The 20,147-nt window shown below is 61.9% G+C and overlaps 1 protein-coding gene across 4 annotated transcripts in view; it reads right to left on the bottom strand.

Annotated features, from left to right (window-relative positions):
• Positions 1 to 119: 119 nt before the first annotated feature.
• The window catches only part of SOX13 (SRY-box transcription factor 13), a 41,711-nt gene continuing 21,683 nt past the window's right edge, over positions 120 to 20,147 (bottom strand). Inside the window, exons 1-14 of one of the 4 annotated variants that reach the window (XM_075174522.1) lie at positions 15,359 to 15,436; positions 6,979 to 7,180; positions 6,251 to 6,356; positions 5,978 to 6,064; positions 5,429 to 5,601; positions 4,757 to 4,825; positions 4,472 to 4,586; positions 4,310 to 4,392; positions 4,070 to 4,229; positions 3,727 to 3,836; positions 3,502 to 3,598; positions 3,280 to 3,423; positions 1,424 to 1,640; positions 120 to 1,302 (exon numbers count right to left, since the gene is read on the bottom strand). In XM_075174522.1, coding sequence (XP_075030623.1) covers positions 1,029 to 1,302; positions 1,424 to 1,640; positions 3,280 to 3,423; positions 3,502 to 3,598; positions 3,727 to 3,836; positions 4,070 to 4,229; positions 4,310 to 4,392; positions 4,472 to 4,586; positions 4,757 to 4,825; positions 5,429 to 5,601; positions 5,978 to 6,064; positions 6,251 to 6,356; positions 6,979 to 7,179 — 1,836 coding nt within the window. In that variant the 5' untranslated portion in view covers position 7,180; positions 15,359 to 15,436 and the 3' untranslated portion in view covers positions 120 to 1,028. Of the gene's footprint in view, positions 1,303 to 1,423; positions 1,641 to 3,279; positions 3,424 to 3,501; positions 3,599 to 3,726; positions 3,837 to 4,069; positions 4,230 to 4,309; positions 4,393 to 4,471; positions 4,587 to 4,756; positions 4,826 to 5,428; positions 5,602 to 5,977; positions 6,065 to 6,250; positions 6,357 to 6,978; positions 7,181 to 12,013; positions 12,074 to 15,358; positions 15,437 to 20,147 lie in introns of those variants that run through there. The other 3 variants (XM_075174520.1, XM_075174521.1, XM_075174523.1) reach the window with 3 other exon arrangements.

The following is a 20,147-nucleotide window of genomic DNA, read 5'->3' as shown; positions in this document are numbered from 1 at the left end:
ACACCGTGCACGCACAGCCGGCCACACAGCCACGCTGCACCCCCAAACACCCCCGTGCCAGGCTCTGACCGGAGCAAGGTATCTTTTTAAAATTTTTTTCTTTTTTTCTTTTTTTTTTAAATTGCTGTTATTTTTCTCTCCCTCTGTGGTTTTCATAATGCAGATCGCGGGTGGAGCCTGCAGCTTGCAGAGCCGGGGCGCGGGAGGGAGAGGTGCCCAGGGACAGAAGGGGCACATACCCACCGCAGCCGGGGCTTGTGCCCGGGGCAGGGGCTGGCAGAGGGCCGGGGTAACGGCACAGCCAGGGAACAGGCACCCGCTTTATTTACAAAGTGGGCCAGAGCTGTCAGGAGCATAAAGGGCTCCTCGGAGCCCTTGGCCGGTGCTCGGGCCAGGCGAGAGCTAAAAATGGCTCCATGGGAATTTGCTGGCAGGCTCTAAAGACCGAGTGGGAAACACAGCGGGGAGGTCAGGTGGGGCTGAGCGAGGGACAAGCATGTCCCCATCCCGTGTCCCCGGCAGCGGGGGGCTGGTGGCTGCAGGTGAGGCTTTCTGCAAGGGACCCACGGGTGCTGGAGGGCTGGGAGATGCTCTGGAGGTTTTCCTGCACCCCGACACCCTCAGGTACCTCCTGGAGGGCTGCAGGTGGGTGACAGCTCAGCAGCCATGGCACCTACATCCCCGGGCCACGTGGCCTCAGCTCCCCATGCCCCGGCCACCAGAACACGGCTGAGCCAGCCCTCCCCAGCTTGCCCAGCGGGGGTCAGCACGTCCCGGCCATGGCCCCACGCAGCGCACACCACTCCCCTGGGAAGCACGGAAGCACCCCACCCAAAACGCTGGGATGCCCACCTTCGTGGGACCCATTTGCAGGCAGGCAGCAACGACTCCTGCCTGCCAGGGTAGCAGCTCTCCTCTGCTGCCAGCGCAGCCCTTCGGCCAAGTCCCGTCCCCTCGGAGGATGCTCTGACCTCTTTCCTGGTGGCAGCCAGCCCTGCCACCCCCACCCGTCGCCCCCCCGGCCCCCCTCAGTCCGTCAGCACCACCAGCTCGCCGTCGCTCTTGTCTTCGCCCTCTGAGTCCTCCTCCTCGCTGTAGCGGTACATCTCACCGTCGGCCACCGAGTGCCCATCATCCCCGCCTTCACCCTCCTTGAGGCTGCGCGTGTTGACGATGACGGGCATGCTGGGGTCCATGCTGCGGGGCAGGTAGTGCTCCATCAGGGGGGGCGTCAGCTGCATGCCCACCGGCCGCTGGTATAGCACATCCGAGGAGCCTGGGGGCATCTGGTTGCCCTGGGGCCTGCGGGACAGGGGAATGCAATCACCGACCAAGGCGTTGAGGTGCTCCCCTTGCCTCCCAGGGCACCCACCCCGCCGGCACCTCGGCGAGCCCCCTCGGAGGGGTGGAAGGGGCGCGTTACCCTATCAAGTAGCCCTGCCTGGCGTCCTGCCGCCGGTTCCTCATCAGCGCCTTGTACTCGCCCACGCGCAGCCGCTTCCCCTCCACGATGCAGGTGCGTTTGGGTCGGGGCTTGTACTTATAGTCGGGGTATTTCTCCAGGTGCTGCCGGCTCAGGCGGGCTTGCTCCTCGTAGTAGGGCTGCTTCTCCTGGTTCGTCATGGATTTCCACCGGGAGCCTGTGCAGAGAGGAGCCGCGGGGCATGCTTACCCCCTGCCCGCTGTGACGAAACCCACGCCAGCTCCCGGCTGGGATAACCATTGCAAGAGTTAATTAATGCTCGTACTGTCCCTTGTGCAAACGGCACCTGAACTTGCACGCAGCCGGTGAGAGCGGCTGCACCGGGGGGAGCCCCGCACCGCAGAGGGCAGCCAGCCCTCCCTGCACACCGGGAACAGGTCCCCAGCCCTGACCTTCCCCGGGCACCTCTTGGGCCATGGCTTTCAATCCTCTCCAAGGTATGGTGAGCAGGTGCTGCAGCTAAAATAGGCTGTGCCAGCGTGTGACTCACATTCCCCCCCTGGCTGACCTTTATTGTCATCGCCGCCAGCACCCCGGGCAGGAGGGCAAAGCAGGGCACAGCACAAAGGCTGCTGGGCTGGGAGAGGGGCTTGGGGCCAGGCTGGTGGAGAGAAGGGATTAATCCCCTCAGCTCAGCATCTGGGAGGCTGCAGCTGGAGCAGCGTCCAGTTTGGAAGAGAGAAGGACAAGTTGGAGCTGCTTGGAGATCCTCAACATCCTTGGAGATGCTCAACAGGACACAGCCCTGAGCATCCTGATGGGACTACGGAGTTAGCCGGGCTTTGAGCAGGGCTTTGGGCTGGGGACCTCCACAGACACCCCCCCATCACCTAAAGCCTCCTGTGAGTTCCCGCGTGCCCCTTTCCTGGGTGTCCTTTACCCGCTAGCACGGCCCAGCTCCCCCAGGGAGCTCCACCTCCCACACCTGCACCACGAGCCAGGGGGGCCAGGTAAACCGAGGCACGGAGGCATGCAAGCCCCTTGCCCATGGTGCCCAGCTGTCCTCCACCGGCTCCTCTCCCAGGTGCTCAGCCCCTCGCACCGGCTCAGACCCACATTTCCAGGAGCAGGAGAGCACACAGGAACCGAACCCCCCGGCCTGGGTGCATACCGGCTCTGGACGACCGGCCCGTCTGCAGGGATCTACCTGCTAAATTTGCACCCCTTGAGCAGCGAGCGGCTCTGGCTCCCCAGGCAGAACCACACCAGCTATTTAAAGCCATGGACATCTACTGTGACAGCAAGCTCACCACAGAGCGCCTGCTCCCAGACCCCCCCGGCCCCCGCGGTCGTGAGAGGTAAACGGAGCAGATCCCGCCCACGGGCTCCTTCAAAGGGAAAAGCTTGGCGGTTGTTTTGTTTTTTTCTTTAACGAGCAGAGCTGCTAAAACGAGTCTGTGGCAGGGCGAGGTACGGGTGTTGGAGGTAACCCACGGCATAGCTGCACTGCGCCGCTGCGCGCTCGCTCCCGGCCCTGCGGACGGGCTCGCTGGTGACCGCACCGCTCGCTTTTTAATAGCGACGTGGCCACGGGGAAGGACCGGTGTGACCGAGAGCCGCAGCAGGACGGCTGCTGTCAGCGGGGTGCGAGATGTTGGCTGGATGAGACCCGCGCTGGTACAGGCACCTCCAAGAGTGATGCTACAACAGGGGTGGCATCATCCTGGTGGGCATCACCCGTACGCGGGTGGCTGAGGATGAGCAGAGCGAGCAGTTGGATGAAGCTTGTGTCTGTCCAAGCTCCATGCAGAGGGGGGGTCCTGCCCCAGCCCCCCACCGCCACCCCCGGCACTCACCCAGGATCTTGCTGATGCTGGAGTTGTGCATGTCCGGGAAGGCCTGCAAAATCTTCCTCCTCTCGTCCTTCGCCCACACCATGAAGGCGTTCATGGGCCGCTTGATGTGGTTGTTGTTCCTGGACTCGGGGAAGTGCCGTGAGCCTGCGAGGGAAACCCCGGCCGCGGTCAGAGGAAGGAGCAAGCGGGGGGTCACACCGCGGCGCTCTCGGCCCTCCTTACCATCCATCTCACAGGTCAACAGAGCCTCGTCCAGCCGGTGGGCAGGGGTCTCCTCCATCCGCTCCTTCACTGGGGAAGAATCAATCCCGACGTGGTCCTGCAGGAGAGCGGAGAGTCAGGAACCAGCACCAAGCCAGGGAGCCCGCCCGCGGATGGAGACCAGCTCTGGCCGCCGACGGTGGGGTCAGAGAGGGGGACGGTGACTACCCGGCAGGCATCCCTCACCTTGCGGTAGGGGTTGCTCAGCGATCCCTCCATGGCCCCGCTGTGGCCGTGCAGCAGCTGCCGTGCGTCCTGGATGGCTTTGGTGATGGCATCGCCTTCACCCAGGAACCCTGGCAGAACATCGGCATGGGCACCCATCAGCGCCAGTGCCCACTCCTCCGATACCCCGCAGCACCCCATCCCACCCCAGCAATCACAACTGTGTGCCCCAAGGGGGTGGCACAGAGCAGCAGGTGCCCACCCAGGCCACCCCAGTGAGAAGGGACCCCAGGGAGCAGAGATGTCCCCTGTCTCTGGGAGGTGGCATGGGACCACCCATCAGTGAAGGCACTTGGGAACCCACCCAGAGGCAGGTTGGACGGGCTGGTCTGCAGGTCCCTGGTGGCCCCGTGACTTGGTGTGAGGGACTGGCAGCTGCTCATCTTCAAACTGGGCGAGCTGGAGGCACTTGGGAGTTCAGAACCTTTGGGTTTGGCCGTCAGGTTCAGCGGCTGCGAGGTCTCCTGCGGCGGAGGGGAGGGAGGGTGAAGCGCAGCCCCCGCAGCACCCCAGCCCGAGGGATGGGGGTGCTTTGGGGCTGTACCTGCATCTGGAGGTGGCCCGAGCCGGCGGGTCTCTTCAGCGTGGGAGGAGGGGGGCTGTGCAGCAGCTGCACTGGGTAATCCACTGCGGGGAGCAGAGGGAGAGGGGTTGGGGGACAAGGCCACCCCGCAGGGCTGGGGCACTCCCGGGGGACCCCGCTCACCTGGTTTGCAGGGGATGGGCTGGATGGGCAGCGCTAACTGGGAGTCGGGAGTGACGGGGAGAGGCTGGTGGCTGGGGGTGAAGGCGGGAATCATGACGTAGGGCATGTTGACCTGCTGGAGGGAAGAGGGGGAGAGAAGCAGAGACCAGGTAACCGCTGCGGGACACCGCCGGCAGGTGCCATCCCCTTGCCTGGCCCCGGGAGGGGACACAAGCCCGGCACACGAGGGGGCTGCAATCACCCAGCACGGGAAGGGGGACACGGGGAGGTGTCCCCCGCCTTTACCTGGATCTGTTGCTGCAGCAGGTTGATTTTATGCTGCTGCTGGATGAGCTGCTGCTGCTGCTTGGCGATCTGGCAGAGGGGAGACAGCGGGGCGCAGCGGCGTCAACGGCAGCGCCGAGCTGGCCCCGGCGGGGGTACGGCCCGGCATGAGCTGCCCAACGCCGGCAAAACAGAGACAAGGGGTCTGCGGAGGGGCCGGAGGGCCGCGGGGAGGGCAGGCGGGGGGGTGGCTGAGCTGCCCCTGAGCCACCTCCCGGGCACGGGGAGAGAAACGGGCTGGGAGGGACGGTGTCACCCCCACCCTTGGCACCGTATGGGCCACCGGAGAGGGAAGAATAGGTGTCCAAAGAGCAAAGAGAGCACGGTTAGGAAGGACTCAGTGTTTAATTATTTTAAGGACTGCAATTCCAATCTCCTTTGACCTTCATCCTCCTGGCACCAGGGAGCAAGACAGGGAGTCTCTGGGATGGGCACAGAAAACAGGAGGGTTTCCGGGCAGACAGAGAAGTCCCACTGCCCCTGACACCAAAGCCACCTCCCCACCCCTCCCAAGAGGACCCTGTCCTGGTCCTGCACCCCCGGCCAGCAGATCCCAAAGGGATCCCCAAAAGGATGGATGATTCCTAGCCAACGCTCCCCCCGAGCAGGCTGCCCACGGGGACCCGAGCCCACCTGCTCTTGCTGCTGCCGCGCCAGCTCCATCTGCTGCTGCTGCTTCTCAAAGAGCATCGCGGCCATGTTCTTCTGCTCCGAGTGGGCCGTCAGGAGCTGGTCCCGCAGCGTGGACAGCTGGTTGATCATGACAAGTAGCTGGAGCTCCTTCTCCGCCAGGCTCTCCTGGGTTCCTGCAAGAAACCAAGCGGCTGCGGGTCAGGGGCTTGGAGAGGGTGAACAGCATCACCACTACTGTTGGGTGCTGGTGGGCGATGCGTAGCCAGGGGATGGCTAATGCATGGGGGGGCGTAAAGACCCCCACGTGCTGAACCATCCCCACCATGCAGTCAGAGGCAAGCTTTCATTAGGGACGTGCCCACCCCTCCCCAAAGAAATCAAATTAATGTTTTGGTTAAAAAAGTACAAATCTCTATTAAACACGCACGCTTGCAGGTGCACCTCAACCTCCTGCTAAGGTGGGAAACGCTGTGTCTGCAGCCCAGCCTGCCCGGGCACAGGGCACGGGAGGGAGGACGGCGGAGGTGGGCGGCCGGGGGGAGACCTCACCTTTCACTTCTTTGGACTCGGCGGTGTTTCGGCCCAGCAGCCGCTCCTTCCAGTCGCTGGACAGTAACTTCTCGATGGTTGGCATCACTGTCCACGCCAGCAGGCACCAGGGTCGGCAGAGCAAGGGGAGGGAGAGGACAGCCAGGTGAGCACAGCCGGAGGCTCTGCACCACGGCACGGGGTGGCTCGTCCCATCTCGCCACTTTGCAAAAACAACGAGGGGCCCGAAGGGAGTGAAGGGGGTCCCAGAGGCCACTCAGAAACCTTTCTTACCCTCCTTCAAGTTCCTGTTGAAGTCCAGCTTCTCCTGGCCGCTGCCGGCCGGCTCGAAGGCGGAGCGCCTGGGCTCCAGCGCGTCGCCGGTGGGCGAGCGGGACTCCTGCGACACACACAGCGTTACTCAGCACCGCTCCTGCGGACGGGGACGGCCCCAGGTCTCCAGGCAGGAGGTGCTGGGCCGGTGGGATGCTCGGAGCCGGCCCTGCCCGGTTGACTGCTGGACCACACTCTGCCAGGCACATTCCCCCCAGCCCGGTTTGAGAGCATCTCTGCTCTTCATGCCGCAAAGACTTGTTTGCTGGAGGTTTCTACTATTTATTTAGACTGCCCGGCTCCTCTGAGCCCCGTCCGCCCCTGGGAGGCACTGCGGGGAACGGGAGGGCTGAGGCTGCTGGTCAGGGGGAGAGAAAACCCAAGAGCAATTAAAAAGGGAGGCTGAAGGAACGGAGCAGGTCTGGGGGTGGCCGTGGGGGGCTCCACACCAAAGGTGAAGCACTCAAATCCCAGGACTGACCCGAGAGCATCAACGGTGGCCAGAAAGCCTTGGGGGAGCCCCAGGTTTCAGCTTCATTTCCTGGGCATGAGGAATAACCACTCGGGGGAACAACCACCCCCTCTGCCAGGGGCCGGAGCCCAGGTCCAGAGCGGGGATGGCTGCAATGCTCTGCCAGCCCGGCAAGACCCCAGCCAGGACCAGTGTTTGTCACAGCCATGGGACCCACCTGCAGCAGGGCCTGGGGGTCGGTGCCCTCCCTCGGCGGTGGCCCCGGCGGGTCATTGGGACGGGGCTCGGTGCTGGGGGCAGCCCCCGGCAAGGACTCGTAGCCGCCCTCCTTCTTCTCCTCCGTCTTGATGGTGCAGTTCACCATGCTGCCTGCTCCATCGAGCTCCAGGTGGGGAGAAACGGGGCTCCTCATGGACATCCTGTGGGGTGGCAGGGCCGTCAGCAGAGCCACGGGCACCCCCTGGCCACAGGCACCCCTTTTCCCAGCCCTGCCCCATACTGGGGTGCCCTGCGCCGCTGGTTTTCCAGGGACAATGGTCTCGCCTTTTGCCATGGCTTGGTGAAGCTGAGCCCTCGTTCCTGGCTTCTTGAGCTTAGGGTTTTGCAGATTTGGGGCTCAATGGCCTGAAGCACCGAGGGAAACAAGCCCAACACACCTTTCTTTCTCCTGGCCCCAAAGAAAGCCCACCTAGAAGGGTGGGACTTCGGGCCAATATGAGCACGTGCGCTTCATCCAGCAGCCTGGATGCAACCCAAGGCTCACGGCAACGGAGACCCGTGCCGGACCCGAGCCAGCACCCCAGGGGTCCCCGGCTCTCGGCCGACGAGCCGCCCCCCCGCACCGCCCCAGGAGCCGTGCCTAGAAAGCCGGCAGGGCGGCAGGCAGGTTTCCCGCTCCGACGGGAAATGGAAATCCTGGCCCCGCCGAACAATGGCTGGGACGGCCACCAGAATCGCTCCTCCGGGAGTCCCCGGCACGGCACGGAGCTGGGACCGGCTGAGCCCCAGCCAGGGCAAGGGGTCGGCCCCAGGGAACGGCTCTGCCTGACTTCACCGCATGGCAGCTCCCGGTGCTGCCAGCCGCTGGCCGGGCACCGCAGGAGTGACCATGAGCTGTTATGGGGGACAAGCTGTCTAACCCCAGGGGACCCCAAGCACGGCCAGAGCCGGTATTTTCAATAGGATCTGCCCCAAACAACGTGTCACGCCACGTCCCTTGCAAACCCCCAGCTCTGCTGCAGCCTCCAGCAGTGCCAGGGCTGCAGGGGCCGTATCCCTGAGCGGGGATGCCGGGAGCTCACCGTGCCTTCGCCGCAAAGGGATCAGCGCCTGCAGCCGTGCTCGCAGGGATTTGCCTTCTCGAGGCCACCAACCCTCACGCTGCACAGCAAGAATGGGAACAAATATTACCCTCCCGAAGCTCGCCTTTCAGGGCGGAATAATGGGAAAAGGAGGCTTTAAGGAAGGGATTTACACCATCCGCTGCCAGGAGCCAGGATCCGGGTTACAGGACCGCAGGGGCTGCCGAGGTGGGAAGGGGCCATGGTGGGATGGGGAGAGCATCCTGCCCGGGCTCTGGCACCCCACAACCGGGACCCCCCGAGCTCTGCCCCCTCTCACCTCCCCACACCCCGATGGCTCATCGGGACCCCCCGAAATCAGGGCTGGGGGTGCGGGCTGGGGTGGGGGGGGGCTGAGCCGGGCTGCCCGACTCAGGGCAGCAATTACGTAACAAACAAAGCCCAGCTCAAGCTGCGAATTAATCAAACCGCTGAAAATAAAACCTTCCTCTCAGGAACTTCAAACAAAAGAAACGAAAACAACAAGGCCGGCTGGGTAATGAAAAGCCAGGGCTGTGAATAGGGGACAAAAGGAAGTGGAACAATAGGGTGTTGGACAAAAGCAATAAAGTAAAGGGAAGTGTGACAGCTCCACAATAGGGCACTGTGCACGCCAGCCTTTCTGATCTTAGCGGGGCTTTTTTTAATCTCAGTTCCCTTGCCCTCCGCTGAACAAACCATCGCGCTCGCCGGGCCGGCGGGCTTCCTCCCGGCGTCGGCATCGCCCGGTATCTGCCGCATCCTGCGGCACCGCCCGCGTCGCCCCTTTCCTGCCCCCAGCTCACCTTGGCCAGCCCGGCGGCAGGGAGGGCGACCCGGGCACGGCCAGCGCCCGCCCGAAAACCCATCGCCTGCCTTCGACACGCCTCGCCCGGGGAGGAACCGGACACGCTTGGCAGCGGCGTGGCAGTGGCAGGCAGCCAGCGGGGAGCCGTGCCCACGGCTCTGCCGGCTCCAACGACCCGCAGAGGCAGGATTCGCCCTGCGAGGCTGCCCCAGAGCCCGTGCTCTCCGAGTGCTACAGGTGGGGAAACTGAGGCACGAATGCACGGCAGCTGCAGCACATTGCCTTGGGCGCTTTCCTGACTCAGGACCTGCAGGTGTGGGTGCACAGCCGCTCCCTCCCTGCAGCCTTTTTGGTTTTTTAAAGGCAAAAATACCCTGCTCAGTGCATCCCTGCCACAGGTCTGCCCTCCCTCCCTGCGCCTGGGATGCTGCCCAGCCCCGGGCTGCCCAGGCACCCAGGCAATGGGGAGGCAGCAGCAACGCTGAGCCCAGAGCGATGCCTTCAATGCCTTTGGTTTGAGACACACACAAAAGCAACGTCCCACTCCTCCGGCAGGTCACATTTCTATTGTACTTAACCTCCCGGTGCCACTGGAAGTTTACTCTTAAAATGGGGCCGGTACTTTAATAGGGGTCCGTTTGAAAGGGGCCTCATTGTGGATTTATTATACGGTTTGCCGAACAAGGAAAAAAAAAAAAAGAGAAGAAAAAGGAGAAACCGGCGCCGTTATCTTGTTACAGGGCTGGTTCCCGCGGCAGCCCTGTGCTGCGGGCTCAGGTGCTGGGCTCCGGGGCTGCCTGTGGCAGACAATAGGGACGGGAACAATTGCCTTGGCACAGGGAGTGTAACAGATCTTCGCCTTTAATGTTTCCCATTTACTGCAGGGCGGAGGGGAAGGGAGAGAATGGCATCGGGATGCAAAGTGTCAGCCTGGAGAGCCAAAACGGACTCGCCGGGGAGCCACGAGTCCTCGGTGAGGGACCAGGGACCCATGGGGCTGCTTCCTCCCAGCACGGCGTTTTGGGGTGCACGAGGAGGGGGCTCATCGCACAAGCACTGAAGCCCTAAAATGCCCATACTATGCAGGCATCAATGTGCTCACCTTACCTCCAAACTCCAGCCCAGCAAGTCCAAAGGCTGAGATTTTTTGGGATGGCGACAGCTTTTCTTTCTCCATTCGTACCCCCGAACGGCACGTCCTGCAATTCTCCCCGTGGCCGTGCCTCCCTTCCTGCCTGCCAGCCGATCCTATCTGCCCCGTTTGTGTTGCAGCAGAACAGCTCGAAAAGCCAGGGAGGGCCAAGGTGCCAGCAAGCCCCCACCCTGCCCAGCACCGCAGCAGCTTGGGGAGCGCTGGCGAGATGCCGAGACCCCCCCCCCAGCACCCAGAGCCTCTTCCCAAGTTGCTTGTGTGGGCTCTGGCTTTGCAGAGAAGGGGGCTGCTGGCATCGCCCCACTGGCAGAAAGCAGCAAGGGGAAGAAAAGCCAAAAAGCTGCCTGGCAAAGACGTGGTGCCGCCTGGACCAGGCTTTCTCCTGTCTGTGGTCGTACGAAAAGGGTTTCTGCTCACGGGGTGGCTGGAGGGGGCGGCCGGCAGGCGAGACTGCCCCAAGGCAGGGGGGCATCTGCCCAGGGCTTGGGCAGGGACGAAGCGGGCGCTGAGGTTCCATGAAACCCCAGCTCTTTGCAAAAACACGGGTGAGCGCAGGAGGCCAGGAAGGCACAAACACACCAAGTCTCCTGCGCTGCCAGGGCACGAGGAAGGGCCGCAGCGCTGCTCGGGGCGGCGGCACTGCGGCACGGCCGCCTTCGCCGGTCCTGGGAGAGAGGATGCGAGCGTGGGAATGGTCCTGCATCCCTGCCCCGTGCCTCGGGGCTAATCCTGCTCCTCGACTTGGGGATGATCGTACCCCAGGGGACTGTGGTGCAAAGGGCTCCTGCAGAAAGGGGCTGGGGGAGAGTGGCCGGTGGTTGTCGGGGGGAGCTGAGCTGCCCAGATTTGTGGGCTGGCCTTGCCCCCTCCTCCCCTGCAGCAGGGGAGGCTCCGGGGGCTTTTGTTTTCCTCTCTCTCCCCAATTACAGCAGAAAGCTATCGGTTCATGGGTTACGGCAGACTCTTCCCTTCAGGAGCGCAGCCTGGTACCCAGCCACCCCAAAACGAACCCACCCATCCCGAGCAGCACGCAGCCACTCACCCCGCGGCCGCATCCTGACTCCACGGCCCAGGTAACCAACCCAGCCGGGGGAGAAACACACGGGGCAAAAACCCGAGGGGGAAAACACCATATGAGCAAACACAACCCCACCGCCGAGAGCCAGGGCGGCGCAACACCACCGCCATGCACACACCAGCCACGTGCAGCGTTCGCAGCCCCCCTCGAGAGAGGGCAGAGGAAAAAATAAGACACACACGGACGTTTTCTTCTTCCAAGCAGGACCCGAGGAATCCCGGCTGGCCACCGGGACAGACAATAGCCCATCTCCTGCCAGACGAGCGGGCCGCTTTCCTGCCAGACTTGGAATGTCCTTTCGGGGCCGTTTCCAACTGTTTCCGCCCGGCGTGCCTTCACACATAAAAGAATGGATGGCTTCCTCCGCCATGCCCGGGCAGGGATGGCCAGGGATGGCCGAGGCGAATGGCCCCGGCTGGGGGAAGTTCACGGGGCTGCCATCATCCCCCAGGGATGCGGAGCATCCCGTCACAGCAGGTTATTCCCCGGGAAGGCAAAGGCAGGCGGCCGCAGGGGATGCGGGCTCTGCCACCCCCAGCCGTGGATGGAGGGGGATGCCAGCACGTTGCCTACACGCTGTAGGTGACACGGGGCAGAGAGTGTAAGACCTCGGGGTTTACTGCTGCCGAAAAAGTAGGTTTTAAACCTAGAAATCTGGATGCTGAACGTATTCAGCCCCAGAAATGCTGTCACCACGTGACAGCCACGGCTCCCCGTGTCCCTGAGGGACAGCAGCCGCTCGGAGCAGCGGTGCTCGCAGGACACGTTCCCCGTGGGGCTGCGTCACAGGCGCGTACCCACCCGTGTCACCCCACAAACAAGGGTGCTGCAGCAATGGGGGAGCGAGAGCCAACGCTTTACGCATCCTCAAACGCTGCGTTTTTAACATCTTACCTGTCAGCGGCGCTCCCACGGAAAGCCACAACCTCCATCTGCCCAGAAGGCTGCCGAGAGCTCAGGTTGCCGGAAAAGCTGCAAAATCAACGCCGAGAAGGGAGATCTTTGGCAGGCAGGGGGGCATTTCGGGAGGGTGACGCCCCAGGGGCAGAGGGGCAGCAGTAAGCACCCAGCAAGCGCAGAACCGGGCAGCAGGCTGGCACCTACGTGCTAAGCCCTTCCATGGGCAGGATGATGCCCACGTGAGCTGCCAGGCACGTCATGCCCAGCGGTAGCCGATGGCTGCTTCACCATCCCAGAAAGACCCCCAGACCCCAACTGCCCCTCTCCATCCTGGCAAGACTTGGGGTCCCATGGGAAAAGCTCTGGCATCAGCAGGAGCTGGGATTTCCCACTGTCCACACAAAACAGACTGGTCTTTGTCCAACCTCCATCCACCATCAGTTCCCTGAAAGCAATTTCTCTCCCCCCGAAGGATAACGGCCTCCGGAAACGTCTCGACGGGGTCAGAGCAAAGCGGTGACGCTACGGTGAGAGCATCGGCGTCACGGAAACTCCCGGGAACGGCCGGCGCAGGAAGGAGCAGAGGGTCCTCCCTCTGCACGTGCCGCCCCGAGCACCCCACCTTCCACCCAGGTCCCCTCTGTCCCCTCTCCAACCCCCGTCCTGGTGCCCCCCACGGGGGGATATCTTCCCCTTCGCCCTTGGAAGAGTTCCTATTGCCACAGCCTCAGCACTGCCACATTACGGCTCTTTGCGGGGGGGGGAGCATCAATTCTCCACCTACTCAGATGAAAAGCAGCAACGCAGGTCTCCTATTACCGCACGGCACTTGGAAGATTTAACCCTAAAGCAATTACAACCAGCTAGCATAGCTTTTGCTAATTCTGTCCAAAAAAACCCAACCTGCCTTCTTCAAAAGGCCTCCGGGCCATATCCAGGACTGCTAATGAAATGCATATCTCTCTGATGCATGCCAGCAGAGAAGCCCTTCAGAGGTTCAGGGGGAAATCGAATCAATCCCGCTATTCAAAACTTGAGGAGAGAGAGAAAATGACCCACGTATTAATCACTAAATTCACTTAAGCAACACTTGCAAGACAGAGAGAAAAAGATGAATTCTCAGGCTGTGGCAGGGGAAAGAGGAGGATCTGGGTTGCTTCACAGGATGGCTATATGTCCCCCATCGCCTATGTACACCGGGAGATCCCAGCTCTGCATAGGTTGCCCCAGGGCAGCGGCCGGTGGCCATGCGAGCGCTAAGCTACAGCAGACTGAGCCCTTAGAGGGCAGCTCTGTCCCCAGCGGCTCAGCTCCTGCTTTTCTAAGTCTGGTGGAACAAGCCCACTTGCCAAAATCCACCTCACCCCTCGGGGCTTGCGCCCTGCCCCGTCCCTGCAGCGTGGGGCTGGCCTCTGCCTCGGGACCAGCGGGCCGGTGGTGGAGCCTGGACACGCAGGATGCTCCGGGTGGGATCGGGAAAACAAAGCTTCCCGTCATAACGATGAGACAAGCACAACACACCCCCTGTGGGTACACGGGTCCATTTGATCCAGCCCGGCACACTTTTTAACTGGGCCACGTCCCAGGCTCCTGATGCCCCCGCCTCTTACTCACAATTTCCAGTTTATTGCTAACTCCGGTTTCGCACTGCTTCGGGGGGGGGTTTATCACCTTGCTCTGGTTTCTTATGAGATGGCAGAGGGAACATCACTGCAAAAAGCTTTCCTGTCTTGGCGTACAGGATTTGCGTGAGGGCTTTGCTGGGACCCCCCCTCCACCGCCCGGCCGTGCCTCCGCAACCCAAAAATCCAGGGATGCCGCCTCTCATGAGCCCGGCTGTGTTAGGATGCAGACAAAAACCAGCCAGTAGTTTTATAACTATCCAAATAATGAAATCAATACAAAGAGGTGGTCGGATCCTTCCCCGGGTGTAAACTGGCACAGGTCCCCTGCCTTCACAGCCACGACCAAAAAACATTTTCCCTTTACTGGGATGAGCAATAGGAGGGTTTTAAGTAGGGGAAAAATTAAACTGAACCTCAGGTGGAACTTCCTGGCCGCGAGATTTATTAGACGGGGAATGATCTCATCAGGGAAGCGGAGGAAACTCCGCCGCGCTGGAATTATTTAAAACCGTGCAAAGCCCGGAGGAAGAAGGCGCGGGAACAATCCCAGCGACAGCCCACGTGATGGCCGGGGAGCGCGCTGGTCATTCCCGTTTCCTGGCCTCAAGACCAGACAGTCTGCAGGATGGTTTGGGTTTTTTTTTCTTCCACTCAATAAGTATCGATAAGGAAAAATCTCCTCGCACCATCCCCGGCTTTGCAGGCGGATGGGGAAGGTTACGCGGTTGGAAGCATCTTTAAGAAAAGGCCTGGCAGCCCCGGAGGTGCGGGCGTGCGAAGGGGGTGCTTGGCAGAGGCGAGCGCTTTGCTCGGGTGCGAGCGGCGGCGCGGGCAGGGACAGCCGGGGAGAAGTGCTGAGAGAAGAAACTCCCCTTCCCTGCAGGTCTAAACGCTCCAGGGAAAAGCGCAAAGCCCACGATCTTAATATTTTCAACGAGCCCCCTCTTATCGCATCCCTCTCCCCTGCCCTTCCTTTCTTCCCCGCGTTACGAGCCACGAAACACAGAAATGTCACAGGTGTGCGCTGGGAAAGACGCAGGGGAAGCAAGAGGACAGAAGAACGGGTATTTACTCTTTCTTTCCTTTTTTCTGCATCAGAAATAATTTTTAAAACAAGTTTCCTCCTTCGCACAGGGCTTTGCCTGGATGCAAAACAACGGCAGCAAAACCTGCCTGGCTCACGGGTGCTGAGCCTTTACACCCAGCACCCAGGGTGGCTGGATCAGGCCCATGGTCCCACTGGTGCCAGCGGCGGCCGACAGTCCCGGGGGCAGCGGGTGGTTGGGGGAGCTGCCAGGTCCCTGGGACCCAGCGGAGGTCCTTGGGGCTGCTCCCAAACCCCCTCCCACCACCCCAGCACAGCCATCAGCTTGTTCCATACCCCACTCCCCAGCTGAACCAATTTGCATCAATCAATCAATTATGGGAAAGAAATGTAAAAAGTCAACAAACTCAGAGCAAATAAAGAACCCCCCCCCGCATAGCGGGAGGCCACAGAGCCGGGAGGCGAAGGACGGGGACAACTCACCCAGCCCCGGCCGGATGGCACGGCGATGCCGGCACGGCACGGCACGGCACGGCACGGCGAGGGAGCGCGGTTAGTGTGTCTCCCTCCTTTTCTTCACAGTTTCTGTCCTCCCCTCACCCAAAAGCAGCCCTTGGGCTTATCGGGGAGGCCAATCTCGGTGTCGTTTTTTCATGTAATTTCACTCACTCAGCGTTTCCAGGCAGAGCGGAGGGCACGTTTGACTCGGCCGCTTCGTAAACAATACTTTCCTATCGCATGACGGAGGGGCGAAGACATCTGACCCTTTTCCTCTCCTGCTTAGAAAAAAAAAAAGACACGGGGCTCACTCGCCCTGCACCGCCCGGGCGGGGGCTGCAGGGAGCACAGGGCTTTCCGAACCCTTTTTCCACGCACCGCGCCACGAGGGACCCACGGGTGAGGTTTGTGGCACACAGGACCTGACGCTATTTCGGCACAGCCCCGTGGTCCATCCCGATGGCATCCCACGGCATCGGCTGGTGTCCCTCACCCCCTACCCTCGCTGAGCTGCTCGTGGCATTTTACACCTTCCACTAAGGTCATTATTTTTCCAGCCGGCCCCAGGCTTTGAGGTGGGGGGGGGCTCCTCTTTGCAGGGGGCATCCCATCTTGTTTGCACTTGTGTTTCCCCGGGTGAGCCGGACACACGAGCACCGCAAGGATGCTCGGAGCCAGCCCTGGGGCCTCTCACACACACACCCAAGCACTTGGTGGCAGCCAAAAATCATGGGGCCGTGTTTCCACCTGCAGTGCCCCGCGCCCCGCAGCCGGCAGCACCCCGGAAACCTTCGGGGTCCCTTTGCACGGGATCCTGAGCTGCAGCAAACAGGTCCCCACGCCCGAGCTGTCGTGTGCTTGGACACGGAGGTACAAAGCCTCCGTGGAACCACTTTGCCCTCCCCAGCTGCTGCCTAAATTCAGGGCAGGGGGGAGCTCCAGCTGCTGGGGCCGCTTGACATTTCAGCAACAGATTTTTTTTGCTGGCATGACGGGAGCTGCCCCACGAGCCGCCGGGGCCATCGTCAACCTCCTTCGGAAAGGACGGATGCTCGGTGCCAGTAGCTGTCCATCATCAGCCCCAAATCATCACACCCTTACTAACGGCAACCCTGACTCCGCTCCTGCTGTGCTTCGGCTCAGAAGACTCATGGCTGGCTGAGTCTGGATGAAGACCCCCAAGGAAAATGCTTTCGGCCCGAGTTCTCCCCCTTATTAGTGTAAGTCGCGCTCGCTTTGATGGTGTTACCCCCGATTTCGGGTGCGGATTCAGGCTCCCGTGTTCAGGGCGAGGGAGGTAGCTCACCCCCCCGTCGCTCTGCGCCCCACGGGCGAGCCAGAGCATCCTGCAGCAGCAGCAATGGGGCTCGCAACCGGCATCGCGCCCCGGGGCCGGTGGTCACGTTAACTGGGCAGGTCTCACATTCGCAAGAGAGAAATCGCAGGAGGGAGCGGGGGTCTGGTTCACGCCATTTTTATCGCTACCATTATTTCGGCTCAGGGACCGACCTCAGGCTCTGGGGGGGTGGGGGACACAGCAGCGACCCTCCAAACCACCACCATCCTGCACGGCTGGGTTCGCACCTCATCCCCCCTCTCCCCTCTCGCTTCGGAGGAACTAAAGCCCATGAAATCCTGGTCGTGCAGCGGCTCCCGGCTGGGCTCCTCTCCTCTGGGGGAGCAGAGAAAATTGGGAACAAGCTTTTACTGGCCCGCCGGGATAGTTTTCATTGCATAACAAAAACACAGCACAGACGAGGGCCGAGGCACTCCAGCAAGAAGCTGTCAGCCCTCCCCATTTGCAAGGGGGTGTCCAATTGCCCCCAGCCAGCCCGGGGCTCCCTGCGTCCCGCAGCACATGCCAGCACACAAGAGGCTCTTTGTGCCCAGTGGCACCTGTCCCCCCCTCCCCATATCCCGATTTCCCCTGGGGTCCCCAAGCCTGCTCCCTCCAGCGAGGGGCTTTGGCAGCTCCTGCCTAACACGTGCTGCGTCCCGGCGCGCTCCCCTGCACGGCTTAGCGGAGCTGTGGGCAGGCACAGTTGCTCTGCCTGCACACACGTGCAGGCAGGCACATGCAGGCAGGCACACGCAGGCAGGCACATGCACCCCGCTCCGCCATGCACCACTTGTGTGCCGTGGGGTGGCTCTCAGGTGGCACGGGGAGGACGAGAGGGACCGCAGGCATTTCACGCCGCCCTGGCAAAGTCACACGTGGCTGCCGGAGCCGCGCAGCTGCGGGGCTGATGGTGCTGGGAGCCCCGCGGGGACGGGACAGCCTTGCTTTGCCCCCCCTAAATGAAGGAAGGAGGAGGGCTGTAAGGGATGGCGGGGCTGTGGTTTGCAGCCCGAGGTGCTCACGGGCAGCGTTGGCTTCAAGCGCTCGCACGGCTCCTGCTGCGTGTTCCCCTGGGCTGTGCCACTTGCACCAAGAGCCACATCCAGTACCCAGCACCCAGCCTTGCTTGAAAACACACACATGCACAACCCCCACCCCAGAAAATGTGCGTTCCCCAAGCCGGTTCCCAGGAGGGACCCACAGACCTGAGGCAGCGTAGCAGGAAGGACTGGGCGCGGGAAGCCCAAAGGCCAGCGTTGCACCTGGAGACCCAAATCACAGCCCGAGAGCCTCCAAGCAAGGCAGATACTGCTCTGCCTCTGCCCATGCTGCAGCCCGCGCGGGTACGGATGGGTCCTCCCGCCGGCCCAGGGGTGGCCGTGCCCTGGGGACCTCCCCCAGATTAACCCTCCAGCTCCTGAAATCCCTGTGTCACGGCAAGCAAAATGAGCAGGAAAGGTCCCGAGCAGCCGCCTCTCCCACTCGGGAATTCACCTGCAGAGCAGCCCACGAGTGGCAGCACCCACATGGGGCCACGCAGCACAGATTGGCAAGGATGGCCCTGCCAACCCTGCCCGTCCCTGCCCATAAATCCCCTCCTGCAGCCTGTCCCAGGGGACTCGCTTTCCGGCTGGGCGGGCAAGGTAGAACAATAGGGCCAAGCCCTCTATTGTTCCAGACAAAAGATAAGCCGGGCTCTGGCATTCCCCTACGCCCTCGTGGGCAGGCAGGCAGGCAGCAGGCAGGCAGCAGGCAGCAGGCAGGGCTGCCACCCTGGGCCAGGGTGTTGGGTTTTCTAAACCCTTCCCACATCAGCTCACTTTTAGCGGATGAACCAGAGGGGCTGCTGAGGGGGGTGACCCTCCTGCCCAGCTCGGAGCTTGCACACCCGTGCACACCCCCCTCATCCCCGCAGCCACGCTCACCCTGCCCTGCAGGCTTTGTCCCAGCTCTGCGTGGTCCCCAGTTTCTACTGGGGTGGCCTCGGGCACCCACGTGTCCCCAGTGTCAGGACACCGGGGATGAGCTGTGGGCTCAGCGCCTGTCCAGCCTCTTTACAGACCTCGGTCCTGTGCTCTCCCCACCCCGAGCAGCTTCTCCTCTCTGCATCCCACAGGGACACGGTGGGGACAAAGCACCCTGCCAGCCATGGGGTGGTGGCAGGAGGGATGTGGGTTGCCCAGCACTGGGGACCGGCTCGCCGGTGGCCTCGCCAGCCGGCGTGGGGAGCAGAGCAGACGTGCAAACCCAGGCCTGCCGGCTCTGCACACCCCGGCACATCCGCTGCAATCCAACCCGTCGCCATCACCTAGCTCAGCTTTTTCAAACAAGTGGTTTTGCCAGGCTCTGAACAAGGCTGCAAACCGGAGCCGCGCTGTGCTAGCAACCCCCAGCCAGAACAAGGGAGGAAGCCTACGGGGGATGAGGGCTGCTCACTGCAAACCCACACCCATCCAGGCACCCAGGCAAGAGCCGCGCTAGGTGACAGCGCCGGAGGTGACTGTTGCTGCAACGGGTGCTGAGTACAGCAGCGTGAAAAGCCTCGTCTCTGCTGGGAAATGCCTCCGCTCCCTTCCCGCAGCGCTGCCGGAGGGGGTCTGCCGGCACGCCTGGCCCTGGTGTCCCACCGCCGCGTCGCCTGGCCACGCTCGGCCCTGCCAGCCCTGCTGAATCGGACAGGTTGACTTTTATGTCCAGAGAGTTTCATTTTCTGGCTCTTGCCCGGTCGCGGCGTGGGCCCCGGCGGCAGGGGAAGGCGGCAGAAGCTGCTGCGTGGTGCTGGCAATGCCATCGGGTATTTCCATCTACCTGCTTCTATATCTTCTCTTCCTTCTCCTGTTAGACTCCGGCTCAGCCCAGCTCGCGATAACCCCGTTTTGCATGGGCAAAGAGGATCAAATACCCCCACTGGGCTCGCTGCTGCCCCACGTTCTTTTAATTCTCTTTGCGATATTTAATTTACAATCTTATCCTCTTTCCTCCCAACAGACAATGAACTGCCACGAGCTGCCTTCACCAGGCAGAATTAAAAAATAATAACTCAGGCCAGCAGATTTTGGCCCGGGCTAGTGGCTGCTCGCAGGGGTCTTCCAGGCGGCTTTAATGATGAGCCACGTTATCTTGTTCCTCTCTGATAAGGGGGTACGTGAGGGGAGGCTTCCCGGCCTCCGCAGCCACCAGACTGCATCTTTTATAACGGTCACATGCCTCCAGCAGGCCTGGGTGGTAATGGAGCATTAAATTATGGAGAGGCAGAATTTCAAATATTTCGGATCTATCTCCCCATTTGCATTCTTCAGCTGAAGGGCTGCAAGCAGGAGCGGGACAAGGCGGCAGGGAAGGGAGCTTCCCTCCAGTACAATGTTCACAGAAGTAGCTTTCCCCAAGAAAAACAACACTTTTGAGCTAAAAGCAGCTGCAGAGCCATTCGGGGTCCAAGGTGCTGGCGGGCGCTGGGCGGCGAAGGGGACGAGGCCGTTTCAGCAGTGCCCCTACTGCTATCCTCCACTTCAACCATGTGCTCCAGCGCACTTCTGTAAATGCTTTGTTGAGGCAGATTCAGCCGCTGCATCCCCTACTCATATTTTTACTGACCTATATCTGATGCGAGCCAGGGCCCCG

The sequence above is a fragment of the Calonectris borealis genome, chromosome 26, assembly GCF_964195595.1.
Source record: "Calonectris borealis chromosome 26, bCalBor7.hap1.2, whole genome shotgun sequence".
Taxonomy (NCBI): domain Eukaryota; kingdom Metazoa; phylum Chordata; class Aves; order Procellariiformes; family Procellariidae; genus Calonectris; species Calonectris borealis.
The sequence above is the reverse complement of the archived record's forward strand: the minus strand, read 5'-3'. Positions and strand labels throughout refer to the sequence as shown.